This window comes from Macaca thibetana, chromosome 20, assembly GCF_024542745.1.
Source record: "Macaca thibetana thibetana isolate TM-01 chromosome 20, ASM2454274v1, whole genome shotgun sequence".
NCBI classification, from domain to species: Eukaryota; Metazoa; Chordata; class Mammalia; order Primates; family Cercopithecidae; genus Macaca; species Macaca thibetana.
In genome coordinates, this window is record NC_065597.1 from 18,445,744 (window position 1) to 18,465,981 (window position 20,238).

Genomic DNA, 20,238 nt, shown 5'->3' on the forward strand with positions numbered 1-20,238 from the left:
GTCACGAGAGATAGATTCAAGTTTCATTTGGTTGAAGCTTCTAAAGCTGGAAGGAACCTAAAATGAGCTTCAACTTCAAGGCTAATGTGCCTCTGCTCCCTCCACGTAAAGCAGAAAATGTCAGATCTCCCCTGCCCTGCCTGCTTTGCAGGGAGGATGTGGCTCCACAATCCAGGTTCCCCCCATCTGTGGCCACAGCCAGGATGAGGATCAGAAGCTGGTGACCACCTGCCTCCCTCCTGGTAGCTGATGGCAACCGTGAGGGAAACTGGCTCATTTCACAGGTAACAGGGTCAGAAGCTCTGGTGGCATCCAACCCAGTTCCCAGACCAGCTCTGTGTTCCAGTGTGACTTGGGTTCATTTATGTGGCTAACTCAGCCTCCCCGTCCTTTCCAGAGGTTCCGTGAGCTTTTCTTTTAAACAGGTACCGGATACTTATTGACTCTCATTTCCTGAGCTTGGGACTAAACCCTCTACACATCCAGCATTCCTTTACTAAGCCCTTTTGCCCCCAGAGCTAGGAAGTGTGGCTCACAGGCAGGGATCATCCTCTGCTCTCCTCCAAGGCCTGGCCCAGAAGGACCAAGGGAAGACAGATCCAACCCAGAGCCATTTCCCTTCCAACCTCTTGGCAAGCCTGATGAGTTCCACTCCCCCCTGTCGGGCACACCTGCCTTCCAGGCACTGATCCTGCTGTCCGTCTTGCTCTGCCACTCACTATGCCTGGTTCTCTGCCCAGCCCTCCCCAGCCTTCTCTCCCCCTACCTTTCCCACTTATTGCCTCCCTCCAGGCCTGTCCAGGATGATAAGCTCTGGTCTCAGCATTCAAAGGCTCCTCTATCTGTTGTGGGTGGCAAGCCACCCAGGTGCCAAGGCAAGAGACCGAGGGCACGAGCTGTTCCAGTATAATAAAATATATAAAATAAGAATAGTTCTACTAGATAGAGATCACAGATATGATTATATACGAATATCATTCATCATGAGTTTGTAGCAATTACTCTTTATTCCAATATTATAATAATCCTTGCTCTACAATTATAACCTAGGAAAATCCAGGCCATACAGAGATAGGAGCTGAAGGGGCATGGTGAGAAGGGACCAGAAGACAAGAGTGTGAGCCTCTGTCATGCCCAGAGGGGGCCACCAGAGGGCTCCTTGGTCTAGCGGTAATGCCAGCGTCTGGGAAGACGCCTGTCACCAAGCAGACCATGGTCTAGTGGTAGTCAGAGCTAGACATCAGTCAGGCCCGCCCACAGTTATCGGGAGGCCTAACCGTCTCCCTGTGATGCTGTGCTTCAGCGGTCACGCTCCTGTTTCACTTTCATGTACACCTGGCTCTGCCCTCTAGATAGCAGTAGCAAAACTAGTGGAAGTATTAAAGTCTTTGATCTTTCTGAAAAGAGCATAGGAGAAATAATGATGTAAGCTGTCCTCTCTCCACCTCCGCTACCTAACAGGGAAGGGCCCCCTGTCCGGTGGACACGTGACTCACCTGACCTCATCAATCATTGGAGATGACTCACACTCTTTACCCTTTAGCTTTGTATCCAATAAATAACAGCGCAGCCAGGCATTCAGGGCCACTTCCAGTCTCTGCATTTTGGTGGTAGTGGTCCCCCAGGCCCAGCTGTCTTTTATCTCTCTGTCTTGTATCCTTTATTTCTACCATTTCTCGTCTCCGCACACGGGGAGAAAACCCCACAGACCCAGCAGGGCTGGCCCCTACAATCTCTCAGCTGTGTCCCTGGCCATGACTCTGCTTGCTCTTCCTGAAAGCAATTAAAATGGGAAAATCTGACCCTTCTCACCCAGGAGGCAGGGCCTCTCCTCCCACCTGGAGCCCCAGAGCAAAAGCTCTCTCCTCCCTTCATCCTCCTTCTCACCATGTGATTTTGGACAAGTCTTTTCACTTCTGAGTTTTGCCATGTGTGCACGTGTGCATGTGTATGTGATGTACAGACCTTTGGAGTCTTATCACCACAGTGCCTCTCCACTCCTGGCCAGTGCTAGGGCACCCCCTCAGCTGCTGCAGGATGTATCCCCAGAAGGAGAGAGTTAAAGGGGAAGAAAGCCCTTGAGTAGGAGCCAAGTCATCTGAACGCACACCCTGTGCCCAGAGGAGGTAGGGGCAAGAGTTGCTTTCCATGAAGAGTGAACCTGATGAGAAGGCAGCTCCAGAGGACTCAGGAAAACCAAGAATCAGGAGAGAAAGAAACGTGCAGTCCTTGCCTACTTCAGGGGAGTACCACGAACTCCTTGGTCAATATAGGGACTTGCTTCTCCGTGCGCCCCAGCTCCCTCTGCACCATGCACTCTCCTCCCGGACCTGGCACCCGCTACAACTGTGGCCTCCACTAATGCCGGGGGTGCGAGGAGGTGGACGATGCCCAGATGAAGCCGTTCAGGCCTCGTGGCAGCACCAGATCAAGGGCGAGGTTGCGCTGCTCGTCCTCAGAGTATACAGGCCGGTAGCCCAGCAGCTGCAAGGCACCAGTGCACAGTTCCTGCACGCGGCGGATCTTGGCAAAGGGCAGCGCGTGGCGCCAGGCCTGGGAGACGTTGAGCGCATTCCTGGACGAAGTCTTGAAGGCTTCGCGGCGTGCACCAGGTCCAGATCCGTGGGTGATGTTATGGATCCAGGCCTCGAGCTGTGGTGTGAGACTCAGCCCGGTGAAGGCGTAGAGCGCACGGATTTCTGCCAGCGGCTCCCGCGCCAGGTCCTCGAAGCGCACTAGGCGGTAGCGGCCGCGCAGGAAGGGTGGCGGCTTGAGTGTGGCGGCCTCAGCGATGCGTACGTGGCTACGGCACACCTCGCGTACCACGCGCAGGCCGGGGTCGGCCTCCACCCACGTGCCATTGGTGCCCAGCACGATGCCGTTGTCACGTGCCAGAGCCTTGGCTGTCTGCTCCCGGGAGCGCAGAACAGCCCGCGGGTCACGCACCAGGTGCACGATGCGCAGGTTGAGCGCGGGGTCACTGAGCAGCGGGTAGAGCACCTGCAGGTTGAAGAAGCGCACCTCCTTGAGCACCACGTGGCTGTAGGAGCGGCAGGCCTCCTGGGCCAGGCTGAAGGGCTGCCGCGTGCACAGTGGCTTGCACACCGCCTCGCTGCTGATGGCGCCTCGGGCAAAGGCACTGCAGGCGGGTGGCGAGCACAGTGCACGGCTCACGGACCACTGGAAGAGGTCGGACAGGTTGCGGCGCCAAGGCAGATAGGCATCAAACACGTCCATGTCGCACAGGAAGACGGAGCGCACCAGGTCACGTACAGCCATGTGCAGCGTTGCGGCGCTGCCCTGCGACAGAGTGGTCCACACGTGCCACGCGGGCTCCATTAGGTAGAAGACATCGGGGTGCTGGCTGAAGAGTTGGCCCACGAAGGAGGAGCCCGAGCGCCACGAGGACAGCACCAGCACATGCACGCGCTCCTCGCCGCCTGCTGGGGACGAGGGCCCTGGCCGGGAAACCAGAAAGAGGAGGAGGAAGGTCTGCGCCAGGAGGAGCGCGGTCACTGCTGTGCTGGAGACTCGCGGCAGCCACATGCTGACTGCTGGGGGCCTTAGGGAGGAGAGCGCAGCGGTTAGGGGCTGCAGCCTGCACGCCCATCCCGTGCCCCACTGCCCAGTGCCTTCAGGGAGCAGATTCGACCACCAGACCAGAGCCTACCATGAACATGATGGTCTCAGTGGGGCGCTCTCCCGGAAATGTGGCCTTAAGATATAACTCAGGATCCAGTCTAGCTGAGAGCAAAAGTACAAATGCAGAATGCGGTCAGAAATCTGTCTGTATGTGAGTCCTACCTTCTTAGCTACCTACCCACATTACCATTGTCTATTTGGAGAGGGAAATATATTTCAAACGGAATTCCTGTCTTTTGCTTAAGAATTCCTGTGAGGAAACTCTTTTAGGTTGTTGAACTGATGGGCGCTCTGGTGGACGTCACAGCACCGCCAGGCTCCCTGAGGCTCTTCCACTCCGTAGTCTGTGATCTTTCTTCTAACTTTCCACACTACACTGACATACATAGCCTGTGATCTTGAACCAAATACTGGATCGCTCCATGACTCAGTTTACCCATCTGTAAAAGCGGGATGATAGCAGCACACAACACAGGATTTGGGTGGATTATTAGGCAATGGGAAAATGTTTGAATATCCTGGATGGACAGGAGGGACACGCAGTAATGTCCCTAACTGAAGAGTGCCCTTGCTACAGTGTGTGCTCTGCATTGTATGATTTTGTTTAAAAAGACAGGTATAACTTTTCTTATGGAAAATAACTTTTCTTATTGAAAATAAGCAAACAGGCAGGACGCGATGATTCAAGCCTGTACTCCCAGCACTTTGACAGGCTGAGGTGGGAGGATACCTTGAAGCTAAAAGTTTGCGACTAGCCTGGGCAACATATGGATAGCCTTCCTGTCTCTACAAAAACATTAAAAAAAAAAAAAAAAAAAAAAGAAAGAAAGAAAAGAAAAGAAAAGCCAGGTGTGGTGGTGTGTGCCTGTGGTCCCTGCTACTTGGGAGGTTGACGTGGGAGGACTGCTTGAGCCCAGGAGTTTGAGGTTGCCGCGAGCTTTGATCATGCCACTGCACTCCAGCTTGGGTGACAGAGTGAGACTCTGACTCAAAAAATACAATACAATATCAAAATGAGCAAATAAGGCCAGGCACAGTGGCTCATGCCTGTAATCCTAGCAATTTGGGAGGTTGAGGTGGGCAGATCACCTGAGGTCAGGAGTTCGAGACCAACCTGGCCAACATGGTGAAACCCCATCTCTACCAAAAACATACAAAAATTAGCTGGGCGTGGTGGCGCATGCCTGTAGTCTCAGCTACTTGGTAGGGTAAGGTGGGAGAATTGCTTGAACCCGGGAGGCAGAGGTTGTGGTGAGCTGAGATTGCGCCACTACACTCCAGCCTGGGCAAAAGAGTGAGACTCTGTCTCAAAAACAAAAACATGAGCCAATAAATAAAGTGGACAAAGAACACCAACTGTTGCCATCACTGGTCGGGGGTGAAGTGCTGAAGGCAGCATGGGCTCCAGAGGGAGCGTGTCCTGAAGCCCCGTGGGTTTGCAAGGAGACCAGTTGAGGCGGAGCTGGGAGCTGGGATGGAGCCGGAGAAGCAGAGAGGTGAGAGCAGAGTACTGTTCTGGCCAACTGAGGGGACTCACCACTGTCCAGGGCTGCTGGGAGAGCTGCAACGCTGATCACATATCCATGGGAGATGATGAGAGGCTCCTCAGTACCTGGTAAAGCAGGAGGGCAATGGAGTCACACCCTACAGGGAAAGATAGCCCCAAAAGTGACATAACTTCTCTGAGGCTCGATTTCCACTTCTGTAGAGTGGGATTTGCAACATTTAACCTCTTAGGGCTGTTGTGAGATGCTGCTGCAAACACCTAAGAAGAGGGGGCCTGGGAGAGCATTCCTTACACACATGCCCCCATTACTGTTACTGTCCCTGTGCTGAGCTACTGTTTGCAGAGGAGGAACCCCCTCCACCTGGGGAGTCTCCCCCAAGAGGAGACACCCATAGGCCACCTACTCTTCCAATCCCAATATCTCACAGGCCATCCTCTGGCCTCCAACAACCAGCCCTTTAGTGGACCTTAAGAATGTCGCATAGGTCGGGCATGGAGGCTCATACCTGTAACCCCAGCACTTTGAGAGGCGAGGCAGGCGGATCACCTGAGGTCGGGAATTTGAGACCAGCTTGACAAACATGGAGAAACCCCGTCTCTACTAAAAATACAAAATTAGCCAGGCGTGGTGGCGCATGCCTGTAACCCCAGCTACTCGGAAGGCTGAGGCAGGAAAATCACTTGAACCTGGGAGGCAGAGGTTGTGGTGAGCCGAGATCATGCCATTGCATTCCAGCCTGGGCAACAAGGGCGAAACTCCGTCTCAAGAGAAAAAAAAGGAATGTCACGCATGTCTCGCAGGGTAGAAGGAACACTGGGCCTGCCTCCCGCATTCCAAGGTCCCAAAGTGTTCTTCTCTTTGCACCTGTTGCTTCTGCAATGATCTCAAGACCGGGTGACTTTGGAAGGGAGGGGCCTGGAAGTTTTCTCCTCGCTCCTGCAGCCTTTGCTCCCTGCCTTCCCCACTCCCCTGTCCAGGTCACCACTGAGAGAAGCCACGGTCTAACTTGGGAGCAGATCCCATTTCTGCCCCTTCCCCTCATCAGGAGGCAACAGGGGTGGGTGGAGGATGCCCAGCAGCTCTGTCAGCAGCCGACTGCACAGCCTCTCTGGGAAAACCTGGAAGACGGGGAGAGTAGCCACTCATCTGCTTTGCACATGATCAACGCTCCTCCAGTGCCAGTGGGCTGACGATGGCTGGCTTCCTGCCAATGGGGCACCGAAAGAGAAGGGAACTCATTTTCTGACTTCAAGTGCTAGGTGCTTCAAGTCCACAGGCTGACTTAACTCAGCGGGCCCTGAGGGGGGCATGATGATGTCAGTTTTTCAGGTGAAGGACTCAAGGCTTGGAGAGACAGCAGGAAAGCTGGGACCCCAGGACTCCTGTTCCTAAGCTCCTGGCACTTCTGATCCCAGGCTGTGGGCCTCTCCCACGTGTGATTGCTCCCTGCAGAGTGCAGGACCCTGCTGCTCTGGCCCAAACACAGTTGTCCTGGCCAGCCCAGCCCTTCCCTGGGTAGGGAGGATCTTGATCCCAAGCCAGGGTGTTTGTTACCTGTGTTCCAGGAAAGCCAGAGGTGTTTTTAAGTGACTCACACACTACAGGAACTGCTATGAGATCCTATTACTGAAACTCAAGAACTAGGAAGGTGCTTGAATCATCCTATGCCACAGAGTCTCCAGAAGACCAGTTCCCAGCTGGGAGCTTTCTGGTAGAAGCCTTGCACTCAGCACAGTGGACATTTGGGACAAGGGTTCGACATGAGGAAGAAAAAGTCAGGCAGGCCCTGTGATAGGTACTTTTGTCTTCATGATTAAATGCTATCATCCCAAGTCCCTAGGAGGCAGAAATGACCATCCCTGTCTGTTTTAACTGAAGCAGTGGGGCTCAGAGATGTGAATACCCAGTGAGGAGGAAGGGCAGGGGCTTAAATCTAAGAGCCAGCCGGGTATGGTACTTCATGCCTGTAATTACGGCATTTTGGGAGGCTGAAGTGGGTGAAATGCTTGGGCCCAGAAGCTCAAGACCAGCCTGGATAACATGGCCAAACCCCATCTCTACTAAAAATACAAAAATTAGCCTGGTGCAGTGGTGCAGACCTGTAGTCCCAGCTACTCAGGAGGCTGAGGTGGGAGGATTGCTTGAGCCTAGCAGGCAGAGGTTGCAGTGAGCTGAGATTGTGTGACTGCACTCCAGCCTGGGCAATGGAGAGAGATTGTCTCAAAAATAAATAAATAATAAATAAATCAACAGGCCGGGTGCGCGGTGGCTCACACCTGTAAACCCAGCACTTTGGGAGGCTAAGGTGGGTAGATCACCTAAGGTCAGGAATTCGAGACCAGCCTGACCAAATGGTGAAACTCCGTCTCTACTAAAAATACAAAAATTAGCCAGGCGTGATGGCAGGTGCCTGTAGTCCCAGCTACTCGGGAGGCTGAGGCAGGAGAATTGCTTGAACCCGGGAGGTGGAGGTTGCAGTGAGCCGAGATCACGCCACTGCACTCCAGCCTGGGTGACAGAGTGAGACTCCGTCTCAAAAAGTAAACAAACAAAGAAACAAACAAAAATAAATCCAAAAAGCAGACTCTCACTGCAGGGCTCTGTAGTGGGTGTCACAGTCCTGAGCCTTTGTCCGGTACCATTTCCCATCCTGGAAGGCCTATCTCCCCCTTGAAAGTCTTCCCTTGATGAGGGGCACATATTTATTATAGTTTAATTTTTGGAAAAGATAACACATAGATGTTGTATAAAATTCTAAGCCAGGCATGGTGGCTCCTGCCTGTAATCCCAGCCCTTTGGGAGGCTGAAGCGGGCAGATCACTAGAGGTCAGGAGATCGAGACCAGCCCGGCCAACTTGGCAAAACCCCGTCTCTACTAAAAATACAAAAATTAGCCGAGTGTGGTGGCAGGTGCCTGCAGTCCCAGCTACTCAGGAAGCTGAGGCAGGAGAATCATTTAAACCTGGGAGACGGAGGTTGCAGTGAGCTGAGACTGTACCACTGTACTCCAGCCTGGGTGACAGAGCGAGACTCCATCTCGAAAAACAAAAACAAAAAATTCTCAAGGTACAGATGCGGGCATTGTCAGCTCATGTTTCATGTGTGAAGACAGGAAAAGAGGCCACACTCCCTGGGCAGACACAGCCCCACACCAGAGCACAAAGCTAGTCAGGCAGAAGGAAGTGACATTTCCTATCTCTCATGCCCTCTCCAGCCCTCCAACCTCAGAGGCAATTCTGCTTTAAATTTCCAACAAGTAATTAGTGGTGATGATGGTGATGATAACGATGATGAAAATGATCATATGTTTTTCAGGAGGAGGGTGGAACTAAAAAGTACAAGAGGTCATAAAGGGAATAGAAAGTTCTGTTTCTTGTTTTGGTACCCAGGAGCACCCTAAGCAGTGGTCCTTCTTAAGTCACAGAAACTTTTTTTGACATTTACTCTTTTTAAAATTTATTTTTGTCAAAATACTACACATAGCTTGAGAAAGCATAAAATATGCCTGGAGGCCAGGCACAGTGGCTCATGCCTGTAATCCCAGCACTTTGGGAGGCCGAGGTGGGAGGATCTCTTGAGCCCAGGAGCTCAAGGTGGAAGTGAGTTATGATCGTTCTACTGCTCACCAGCGTGAGCAACAGAGTGTGACCCTCTTTCTTAAAAAAAATCAAAAACCTAAAGCCACAGCAAAACACGCCAGCTCACAGCTGAAGCACTGAGAGTACATTTCCTTTCTTGTTTTTTCTTGTTTCTCTTAGTTTTCCTTGGGGCTAATTGCATTAGATATTAGAAAGGTTGAAAGAAAAATTTAAAAGATGTGAAAAGTAGAACAAAAAACATAAATGACAGATAAAGGCTGCAAAATAGAGAAAAGATAAGATCAGCAAAAGATTCAATCCAGGAAAGTCAGTGCTCAGGATCCCGATCCCGGTGGAGCTGACAATCAAGTTGGGGACACTGAAGACACATCTGGCTATGTGACAGTCAAGGGACCTGATGGTCTCCCAGTGGATGGCCTGGACATTCAGTTGCGGGAGGGTCACGTTGGTCCTGGCTGCATCCTTCTCTCCTGGATTCTAGCAAAGTCCCCACCTGGTCTCCCTTCAGTCCATCTTGTACAGTTGCCCCCAGAGGTGGCTACACCACACATCTGATCCTGCCATTCTCCTACTCAGTAACCTTCAGCTTTCCAACCGTATCTCCCATATCCCAGGCTTCAGACGACCGGGAATCATCACTGTTCATCAAACAAGCTCTATCTCTCCCAACTCCCTAACTCATGCTACGAGTGCCCAGCCCTGACTCCCATTGGGAGGCATCTCAGCCTCGCCTGCAGCCGCCCCCTCTGCAGCTGTCAACGCATGCCCCACTCTGCCCTGCATTGTACTTTGCTTTCTCTTCTAGACTGTGAGCAACCTGGAACTTTGGATTGTGGTTTTTTGCAAGTGAACACCTGTTCTCTGGTGACCAGTGTGAGGATCGGCACTGCACAGGTACACTGGACATGCTTGGTTCTGTCCATTCAGTACCTGTTTTTCCTTCTCATAACAGTAGCTAGGCTTTTCCCTGGGGAACCCCCCTCACCCACTCAAAAGTACCTGTGGCTCAAATGGGGTTGATCCACCACTCCCGGCTCCTAATGGTCATGTGTCCCAAGGCAGGCTCACGTCTATATTCCACACACTGACCCTGTCCCCCCAGCCCACACAGAACTATTGGCCTAGGAATGGGACATCTGCTCAACTGCAATTCTGGAGTTTTGCTGATCACAAGGGAAGAGGAAACTGTCTGGGTGTAAAAGTCAACACAGAAGAGAACTCAGCAGAGAAAGTTCACAGGCAAGCCGACAGCATCATCTAAGCATTTGGATCCGGTTGTGTAAGGTTCACCCATGGACCCCTCAGCTGAGGGATGCATTCGGTTTCTGCTTAAGTCCCTGGGAGATGAGTTTCTGTCACTTACACCCAAGAGTGGTGATCAGATAGTGATAGTGAAACCCTTGGTGGGGTGAGGTGGGAAGGGTGCAAGGGCGGAAATTCTGGGGGCTGGCCCTGCTTTGTTTCTCTTGGACAGTGCTAATTACATGGGTGTGTTCAGTTTGTGAAAGTTCACCAAGCTGTGCTTTCATTATCTATACTCTGATGAATGGCATACTTCAATAAAAAGTAAAGAATCCTGACTGAAGAAGATAGTAAGAGTCATGTTAAGGAACGTCCCAAACACCGAATGAGTAGAGGATGTGAATAAATACTTGCCATTGCAATCAGATACCCTGTGGTCCACATCCAGAGGGAGGAATTCCCCAACAGCCCATATGGCTTTCTGCCGAGCACCTTAAAGTCATCTTCTTCTAAACATCCCTTACCATCTCTTGGTCTGAGAGACCTAGGAAGGAGCTATGGTTCTCCCCGATTTGCAAATGGGAAAAGCAAGACACTGACCAAGGATGGTTGTCCACAGCAGGGTCGAGCTGGAGCCCAGGAATCCTGGCTCTCTGGGCAGCACTCACTCCCAGCCAAGCTCTGCCTGCCCTTGACACAGCAGCTCCAGGCCGGGCGTGGTGGCTCACACCTGTAATCCCAGCACTTTGGGAGGCCAAGGCGGGTGGCTCACCTGAGGTCAGGAGTTTGGGACCAGGCTGACCAACATGGTGAAATCCCACCTCTACTAAAAATACAAAAATTTGGCCAGGCGCAATGGTTCACGCCTGTAATCCCAGCACTTTGGGAGCCCGAGAAGGGCAGATCACGAGGTCAGGAGATCAAGGCCATCTTGGCTAACACGGTGAAACCCCGTCTCTACTAAAAATACAAAAAATTAGCTGGGCGAGGTGGCGGATGCCTGTAGTCCCAGCTACTCGGGAGGCTGAGGCAGGAGAATGGCATGAACCTGGGAGGCGGAGCTTGCAGTGAGCCAAGATTGCGGCCACTGCACTCCAGCCTGGGCAACAGAGCGAGTCTCTGTATTAGAAAAAAAAAAAGGGCCGGGCGCGGTGGCTCAAGCCTGTAATCCCAGCACTTTGGGAGGCCGAGACCGGCGGATTACGAGGTCAGGAGATCGAGACCATCCTGGATAACCCAGTGAAACCCCGTCTCTACTAAAAAGTACAAAAAACTAGCCGGGCGAGGCGGCGGGCGCCTGTAGTCCCAGCTACTCGGGAGGCTGAGGCAGGAGAATGGCGTGAACCCGGGAGGCAGAGCTTGCAGTGAGCCGAGATAGCGCCACTGCACTCCAGCCTGGGCGACAGAGCGAGACTCCGTCTCAAAAAAAAAAAAAAAGAAAAAAAAAAGAAAAAATACAAAAATTAGCCAGGCATGGTGGTGGGCACCTGTAATCCCAGCTACTCGGGAGGCAGAGGCAGGAGAATCACTTGAACCCAGGAGGCGGAGGCTGAGGTGGGAGAATGGCGTGAACCTGGGAGGTGGAGCTTGCAGTGAGCCAAGATCATGCCACTGCACTCCAGCCTGGCAACAGTGTAACACTCCGTCTCAAAAAAACAAAACAACTTCAACAACAATAAAAAACCCAAAACCAAAACCAAAACAACAACCACAACAACAAGACACAGCACCTCTTCCTGTTACCAGCCTGTCCCAGCCCTGTTCATAGAATCTAAAGGAAAAAAATGTAACACTAGGTGTAGATCCCAGGTTTAGATTTCTCTGTTTAGAGTTGGCTGGAGGCCATCCCTGTTCAAGAATCCCAAAGGCACTTGGGCACGGTGACTCACGTCTATAATCCCAGCACTTTGGGAGGCCGAGGTGGGTGGATCACCTGAAGTCAGGAGTTCGAGACCAGCCTGGCCAACATGGTGAAACCCCATCTCTACTAAAACTACAAAGATTAGCTGCCATGGTGGCAGGTGCCTATTTGTAACCCCAGCTACTCCGGAGGCTGGGGCAGGAGAACTGCTTGAATCCGGGAGGCGGAAGTTGCAGTGAGCAGAGATCATGTGCCATTGCACTCCAGCCTGGGCAACAAGAGCAAAACCGCATCTCAGTGGCCTTGAGGCATCAACAGCTACCACTAGGGCCAAACTGCTCTAGTGGAGCCCTAGGCATTTGGAAGGGGGAAGGCTAACAAGGAGCGAAAGAAAGAGGAAGAAAGAAGAGAGAAAGAAAACAGAAAACGAGGCAAAACATAAAGCAAGGAACATAAAACATAAAACATAGGCCGGGCGTGGTGGCTCATGACTGTAATCCCAGCACTTTGGGAGGCTGAGGTGGGTGGATCACCTGAGGTCAGGAGTTCGAGACCAGCCTAGCCAACATGGTGAAACCCCGTCTCTAATAAAAATACAAAATTAGCTGGGTGTGGTGACACACACCTGTAATCCCAGCTACTTGGGAGGCTGAGGCAGGAGAATCACTTGAACCCAGGAGGCAGAGGTTGCGGTGAGCCTAGATCGTGCCACTGCACTCTAGCCTGGGCAACAAGAGCGAAACTTTGTCTCCAAGAAAAACAAAAACAAAACATAAAACATAAAGATGGAAGATGAGTGTTCACGGGGGGCAGAAACAAGGAACCCCTGCAAACACCATCTATGAGGGTTTCCTACATGCCCAGTCTTTCCCATCCATTTTCTGATTGAATCCTCACAGCAACCCTATGACATGGACCTGATGATCATCCCTATTTTATAGATGAGGAAAGTGAGGCGTAGAAAAATTAAGGGAGGCAGGGCATGGTGACTCACCCTGTAATCCCAGCACTTTGGGAGGCCGAGGCGGGCGGATTACCCAAGGTCAGAAGTTCGAGACCAGCCTGGTCAACATGACGAAACCCCATCTCTACTAAAAATACAAAAATTAGCTGGGCATGGCGGCGCGCGCCTGTAATCCCAGCTACTTGTGAAGCTGAGGCAGAAGAATCGCTTCAACCTAGGAGACGGAGGTTGCAGTGAGCCGAGATTGTGCCACTGTACTCTAGTCTAGGCAACAAAGCAAGACTCTGTCTCAAAAAAAAAAAAAAAAAAAAAAAGGAAAAAAGAAAAGGGACTTGCCTGAAGAATTCACACAGTGGCTGTTGAGTCAGAGTTGGAAGCCTAGCAGCGTAACCTTGGAGCTCTTCCATACGTAGTGTCAAGTGAAAAACACAAGTAACAAAGCTGACATACATATATACTTTTCTCCCATCTGTGCATGTTCTTAGATGTGCGTGTGTTTTTCACACAGTTGGCTGGGTGTTAAAAATACACGAATATCAAAGAACACCCCACCCACAGATGGGAGAAAACAGTTGCAAATCATGTCTATAAATTGGGACTTGTACCCAGAATATAAAAAGAGCTCTTACAACTCAACACGAAATGGGCAAATATCTTATTTAGTTTTTTAAGAATGAGCATTTTTTTTTTTTTTGGGGGGGACGGAGTCTTGCTCTGTGCCCCAGGCTGGAGTGCAGTGGCGCGATCTCGGCTCACTGCAAGCTCTGCCCCCCCGGGTTCACGCCATTCTCCTGCCTCAGCCTCCCGAGTAGCTGGGACTACAGGCGCCCGCCACCTCGCCCGGCTAATTTTCTCGTATTTTTAGTAGAGACGGGGTTTCACCGTGTTAGCCAGGATGGTCTCGATCTCCTGACCTCGTGATCTGCCCGTCTCGGCCTCCCAAAGTGCTGGGATTACAGGCTTGAGCCACCGCGCCCGGCCAAGAATGAGCATATTTAAAAAATATAAGAATAAGTAAATTTAAGAATGAATAAAGAAAAAAATTAAAATGAGTAAAGGATTTGAGAGACGTTTCTCTGAAGAAGATACACAAATGGAAAGATGCTCGGCCAGGCATGGTGGCTCATGCCTGTAATCCCAGCACTTTGGGAGGCTGAGGCAGGTGGATCACCTGAGGTCAGGAGTTCGAGACCAGCCTGGCCAACATGGTGAAACCCTGTCTCTACAAAAAATGCCAAAAGCTAGCCAGGCATGATGGCAGGCGCCTGTAATCCCAGCTACTTGGGGTGCTGAGGCAGGAGAATCGCTTGAACCCGGGAAGTGGAGGTTGTGTTGAGCTGAGATCGTGTCATTGCACTCCAGCCTGGGCAACAAGAGTGAAACTCCAACTCAAAAAAAAAAAAGGAAAGATGCTCAACATTTTAAGGCAGTGGGGAAATGCAAATTAAACCACAATGACATGTCACTTTCCACCCACCGCGAAGGTTGCAATTTTAAAAGGTAATTATAATAAATAATAAATAATTACAAGTGTTGGTGAGATGATGGAGAGGTGGGGATCCTCATAAAGTGGGAATGTCAAATGGTGCATTTCCTGAAGAAACAATTTGGTGCTTTCTCAAAAGGTTGAACAGAGTGACCATATGATACAGCAGATCCACTCCTGGGTACACACCCTAGAGAACTGAACATATAAGCCCACATGAAAACCTGCTCATGAATTTTCACAGCAGCATTATTCATAATAGCCAAAAAGTAGAGCCATCCCTAATGTCTCATACATATTATACATATACACATATATACATATATAATACTTATATATTATATATGTACATTTTAAAATATATTTATATATTATGTGTATATATAATATATATTTATTTATATATTATATGTATATAATATATATAAACTTCAACATACATGAATTCTATCTCAATAAAGCTATTATTTAAAAAAAATACGAAGTATGGGAGATGTACACTGAAGTTTGGTGTTTTTCTATGGCCAGTTTATAGGTAATTTATTTTCTTATTAGTGCTTTGCTGCATTTTCCAGATAGTCTATGTCAGATTTTTATTACAATGATAAAATACAATTACAAAGATTATTACAATGATAGAATCAGAAATTTCTAATTGGTTAAAGGAGGCTTAGGTGAAGTTTGTCTTTCTCCAGCTATCACTGCAGAGAGACACGTGCCTGCAAATCCATCTCCCAGCCGACCTGAGTACCCAGTTAGCCAGAGAAGGCCAGGGGCATGAATTACCCACTCTGCACTAAAAGTTGTCAGAGCCCCCAAGCACACTCTTAACCCCAGGACTGTGGGCTGGGCCAGGCTGTGGCTGAAGCTGTGCCTGGCCCCCAAGCCCTGGCCACATCTGCCATCTCTGCCAGTCCTGGTGATGCGGCTGCATGGCATCCCCAAGAGGCAGGGGGCTGGGACTGCAAGGCCCAGATGCTGATGGAGAAAACAGATCTGCCTTCAAGAATCTACTGGGAAATGAATTCTAATTAGCCTGGGAAGCGAGCCTCAAGCCTCCCTGGCTCAGAGCCACTGCCCTGGGGCATTTCTGAGCAGATGACCAGATAGCAACACACGAACCCTTTTCCCTGGCTGGGAGCTTTAGGGATTCTCACACTGCACTTCACACAGCACCTGACTTGGTCTAAATTGTAGTACGTTACAGCTGGAGGCCATAAAGTCTGAGGGCTCCCCACTTCTTCTCTGCAGCAACACACGCAGGGTATGGAGTGGGATTGTACTTTTAGCACATTCGCCTGTTTCCCTAAGTAGTGACAGAGCCCTCTCATTACAGGGATAATCTGGAATGTTCTCTGGTTTATTAACCATTTATTTTAATTACCTTATTTTTAAAAAGAAAATCATTCTTTCAAATCAATAACAGAAAGAAAAAGGAAAAGACTATTTTAGAAGAAAATAACAGGCTGAGGGCAGTGGCTCGTGCCTGTAATCCCAGCACTCTGGGAGGCCAAGACGGACAAATCACCTGATGTCAGGAGTTGGAGACCAGCCTGGCCAAACACAGTGAAAACCCCGTCTTTACTAAATACACAAAAAATAGCCGGGCCTAGTGGCATGTGCTTGTAATCCTAGCTACTCAGGAGGCTGAAGCAGGAGAATCACTGGAGCCCGGGAGTCTGAGGCTACAGTGAGCTGAGATCACGCCACTGCACTCCAGTCTGGGTGACAGAGCGAGACTCCTTCTCAAAAAGAAAAACACACAAAAAAACAGTAAAATGCAACATGTGGACCTTGTTTGGATTCTGATTTGAAAAAAACATCTGCCAGGAGATACCCTAGAGGTAATCAGATATATTTCGATATTGACTAATAGGTGATATTGAGAAATTATTATTAATACTATTATCACTATGCAGAACAATCTTGTTCATGTATTTCTGGACCCATCTCCCCTCCTAAGACACTAGAAGCAGAATGGTTTCTGTCTCATTAAAGACAGTAGGTATAGAGTACTGAGGTTAAGAGTGTGAATCCCACTTGACCATTTACTGCGTGATCTTGTGCAAGTTACTTCTCTCTGTGCCTGCTTGGTTAAAAAAAATCTGTAAGGCTGGGTGCGGTGGCTCACACCTGTAATCCCAGCACTTTGGAAGGCGGAGGAGGGCGGATTACGAGGTCAGGAGTTCGAGACCAGCCTGACCAACATGGTGAAACCCTGTCTTTACTAAAAATACAAAAATTAGCCAGGCGTGGTGGTGGACGCCTGTAATCCCAGCTACTCAGGAGGCTGAGGCAGGAGAATCTCTTGAACCTGGGAGGTGGAGAGGTTGCAGTGAGCCGAGATCATGTCACTGCACTCCAGCCTCGGTGACAGAGCAAGACTCCATCTCAAAAAAAAAAAAAAAAAAAAATCTGTGAAGTGGGGGAAACAACATAACCCAACTCATGGGCTTGAGTAAAAGAGTGAGTGAGTGGATATTTGTAAAGCAGAACAATGTCTGGCGCACAGTGCATTTATGAGTATTTGCTTAGGAATCTTCCTGGGCCACACTTATATTCTGTGAATCCAAGGGAAAGTCTTCGAACCAGGAAAACCCAAGGACAATGGCTCTACCAGATTCAGGTGCCCCAGTGCCCCAGCAACAGAATGTGGCAGGCACAGGCAGGGGCCCCACAAGGACAAACAAAACAGAAGACGCTGGACAGTCATGGCTAGAGGCCTGGCTTCTTTTCTTTCTGAGATGGAGTCTCACTCTGTTGCCCAGGCTGGAGTGCAGTGGCACAATCTTGGCTCACTGCAACCTCCGCCTTCTGGGTTCAAGTGATTCTACTGCCTCAGCCTCCCAAGTAGCTGGGATTACAGGCACTTGCCACCATGACCAGCTAATTTTTGTAGTTTTAGTAGAGATGGGGGTTCACCATGTTGGCCAGGCTGGTTTTGAACTCCTGACCTCAGGTGATCCAGCTGCCTCCGTCTCCCAAAGTGCTGGGATTACAGGCGTGAGCCACTGCACCTGGCTTTAGAAGCTTGGTTTCTGAAGCCAGATTGGGTTCAGTCTGTCTCTACTACCAATGAGGGGTGTGACTTTGAGCAAGTCACCCTCTGGCTCTCCGTGCTCCAGTTGACTCTGTTTGTAGGACAAAGCCAGAAAAGTCCCGGCCTCCCAGGCTGGAGAGGAGCCCAGCCCCGGCTCCCCCAGCAACACAGCACCCTCAGAGGCCCTCATACTTGGCCCACGCGCTTGTGGGTTTAAGTCAGTCGAGTCCTTTCTGGTCTTCAGGCCTCAGTTTTCCTACCCTCAGAAATGGGAAACTTGACTGCCTTGCCTCTGTGAAAGAGGGAGGAGAAAGGAAAGTCAACATTTGCTAGGCACCTGTCCTGAGGCCCAGAGGGCCTGTCCTGAAGCCCAGGATGAAGCCGTCAGAAGCAGTGACGCAGGACTCCAACTCCCCTGGGTCTGGTTCCAAATCAACCCACCAAGCTACTGTTTCTAAGTAATTCTATGGAAAAAGCCGTTGGAAAGCTTTTGAAAGTCATGTCCTTTGAAACTCAAGTATCGAGACAAAAGGGGTTCTCCCCTCGCAGTGAGGATCCCCCTGAGTAGCCGAAGCCCCAGCAAGACTCTTCCAAACCGGCACCAACAGTGGCGATGCCCTTTCCACATTGCTGATGGAAAAGCCACCCCTACTTCTTCCCTTCACCCCAGGTCTCCGGTGCAGGCCAGAGGAGCCCGCCCCCCAGCCGACCTGAGTGTGGGGACATTCCCTGTAGAGAGTGAAGAACCAACGCACCTCAAAGCTTGGCGGCTCTGCCCGAGCAGGAGCGGCACGGTGGGGGACGCCTCCCTCCCTGGGCTCAGCAACGGCTCCCAGAAGTCGTCTCTTCCGAGTTCCACCGCACAGCCAGCTTTTTCTCTTCACTGGGAGAGTCCGCAGGGGCTGACTTGCTCCTTAAGGTCCCAAGACTATTAAGGGACACCCGGTGAGGCCGGGAAAGGGGCTCTAAGAGGCATGGACGAGAGTTGGGAGGGGGGACCAATCCACTGGAAGCTCCTGGAGACTAGAGGCAGAGCCAATCTGGGAACAGGGCAGGAGTCCCAGAATGGGATGTTAAGGATGGGGGGTGCCCTGGGGCTACCACAGGGAAGGACGCGGCGCAGAGCTCCCTCCGAAGCCCGGCACTGCGGCCCGCGCCCTCTACTCCCCGCGCGCCGGCCAGCAACCCTCGGTGCTGCCCTGCGCAGCGCGCCCGAGCGCACACAATGAGGCGCTTTCAGACGTGGCTGCGGTCCCGGGGTGGCCGGCGGGAGCTAGCGAGCTACGGGAAGGAAGGAGCCGGTTGGCCCACCTCCCCGACCGAGGGGCCACGCCTCGGGGGAGGGGCGCTGACCAAGGGCGGGGCAGAAGGGCCCAGCGGGGCTGGGGTCCTGAGAGGCGCACCTTTTAGCCGAGGATGTCAAGGGGCGCTGGCAGGGTCACCTCTCATCTGACTACAAATGAACGTTGTACCCCACCCCACCCTAAATCCCCAGAGAAGGGAGACTCCTGGGAGGATAAAGGTCCTAGCGAAGGAAGTCAAATCTTAATCTTGGCCCTCACTCTCGGGGGCATCCTTGAGGGGAGGTGACTTGGAATCCAAACCCTTCCCAAGGCCACGGCACCTGGATGACACTGGATGACACAGGGACCCGGTGCAGTGTCCCAGCTGGGAGGGGCGGATAGACCAGGTGATCTTAGCAGCTGGACCCGCAGCTTTTCCCCTCCTCCTGCACATTCCCTGCCCTAGCCTAAGCCCAGCGGCTCAGGCTTCATAGCAGGTCCAGATGAAGAAATGATACGTTTCAACAAATAAGATATTTCCAGCCAGGGCCGGGCGCGGTGGCTCACACCTGTAATCCCAGCGCTTTGGGGGGCCGTAGCGGATGGATCACGAGGTCAGGAGTTCGAGACCAGCCTGGCCAACAGGGTGAAACCCCGTCTCTACTAAAAATTCAAGAATGAGCCGGGCGTGCTGGCAGGCGCCTGTAATCCTAGGTACTTAGGAGGCTGAGGCAGGAGAATTGCTTGAGCCCGGGAGGCGGAGGTTGCAGTGAGCTGAGATTGCACCATCGCACTCCAGCCTGGGGGACAAGGCGAGACTCTGTCTCCAAAAAAAAAAAACCAAAAACTCCCCCTTACAAATAACGGCAGAGCCCAGGCATCTGAAAAGGATGACACATTTCGAGGTCTTGTTAAATAGTGATGGGATCTTAAGAACTCCCTGCGGCTGGGAGAAGAAATGAGCAGTCTTTCTCGGTTGTGGTTTGACACGATAAATTAAGATTCTTAACAATGGTCATAAGCTTTTTGGATTGGTAATTCCTTTCTAGGATCTATCTTAAGGAAATAAACCAGAAACAAGGATTTATGTACAGGGTTCACGTAAGTGTTGCTCATGATTTTGATATTCATTTTTTTGAGATAGAGTCTCTTGTAGCCCAGGCTGGAGTGCAATGGCGGGATCTAGGCTCACTGCAACCTCCGCCTCCCAAGTTCAAGTGATTCTCTTGCCTCAGCTTCCTGAGTAGCTGGGATTACAGGCGCCCACCACCATGACAGGCTAATTTTTGTACTTTTAGTAGAGACAGGGTTTCACCTTGTTGTCCGGGCTGGTCTCGAACTCCTGAGTTCAGGTGAGCCGCCCGCCTCTGCTTCCCAAAGTGCTGGGATTACAGGCATGAGCCACCGTGCCCGGCCTGTTCATGATTTTTAAAAAGTTAGAAATAGTGTACAGAACAGAAAGATGTGTGCCAGAAGGCCAACCATGATAACTCTGGGTAGGAGATTGGCCAGCAATCATTATTTTCCTTAGGATCATGTAATTTACATTTCCTTAATCGGCATTTAGAAGTTATCTGGCCAGAAAGATCCAAAACCTCTTTACAAAGCATGAA

At 50.9% G+C, this 20,238-nt stretch overlaps 4 protein-coding genes across 11 annotated transcripts in view; 1 reads left to right on the forward strand and 3 right to left on the reverse strand.

Annotated features, from left to right (window-relative positions):
- GABARAPL2 (GABA type A receptor associated protein like 2) overlaps nt 1-20,238 on the forward strand; it is a 625,498-nt gene that overhangs the window by 517,570 nt on the left and 87,690 nt on the right. The window lies entirely within an intron of this gene.
- Nucleotides 1-20,238, reverse strand: part of CFDP1 (craniofacial development protein 1) — a 934,470-nt gene that overhangs the window by 190,857 nt on the left and 723,375 nt on the right. The gene's annotated exons all lie outside the window — the stretch shown is intronic.
- TMEM170A (transmembrane protein 170A) overlaps nt 1-20,238 on the reverse strand; it is a 69,356-nt gene that overhangs the window by 30,906 nt on the left and 18,212 nt on the right. The window lies entirely within an intron of this gene.
- Nucleotides 1,470-18,593, reverse strand: LOC126943747 (carbohydrate sulfotransferase 6). 2 transcript variants are annotated; one of them, XM_050772774.1, is made up of 3 exons: nt 18,098-18,593; nt 5,180-5,254; nt 1,470-3,562 (listed from the first exon to the last, which is right to left on the reverse strand). In XM_050772774.1, the coding sequence occupies exon 3, from the start codon at nt 3,544-3,546 to the stop codon at nt 2,359-2,361; it is 1,188 nt and encodes a 395-aa protein (XP_050628731.1). In that variant the 5' UTR covers nt 3,547-3,562; nt 5,180-5,254; nt 18,098-18,593; the 3' UTR covers nt 1,470-2,358. The 2 variants fall into 2 exon arrangements, with proteins under 2 accessions (XP_050628731.1, XP_050628730.1); XM_050772773.1 differs by having other exon boundaries at nt 5,180-5,286.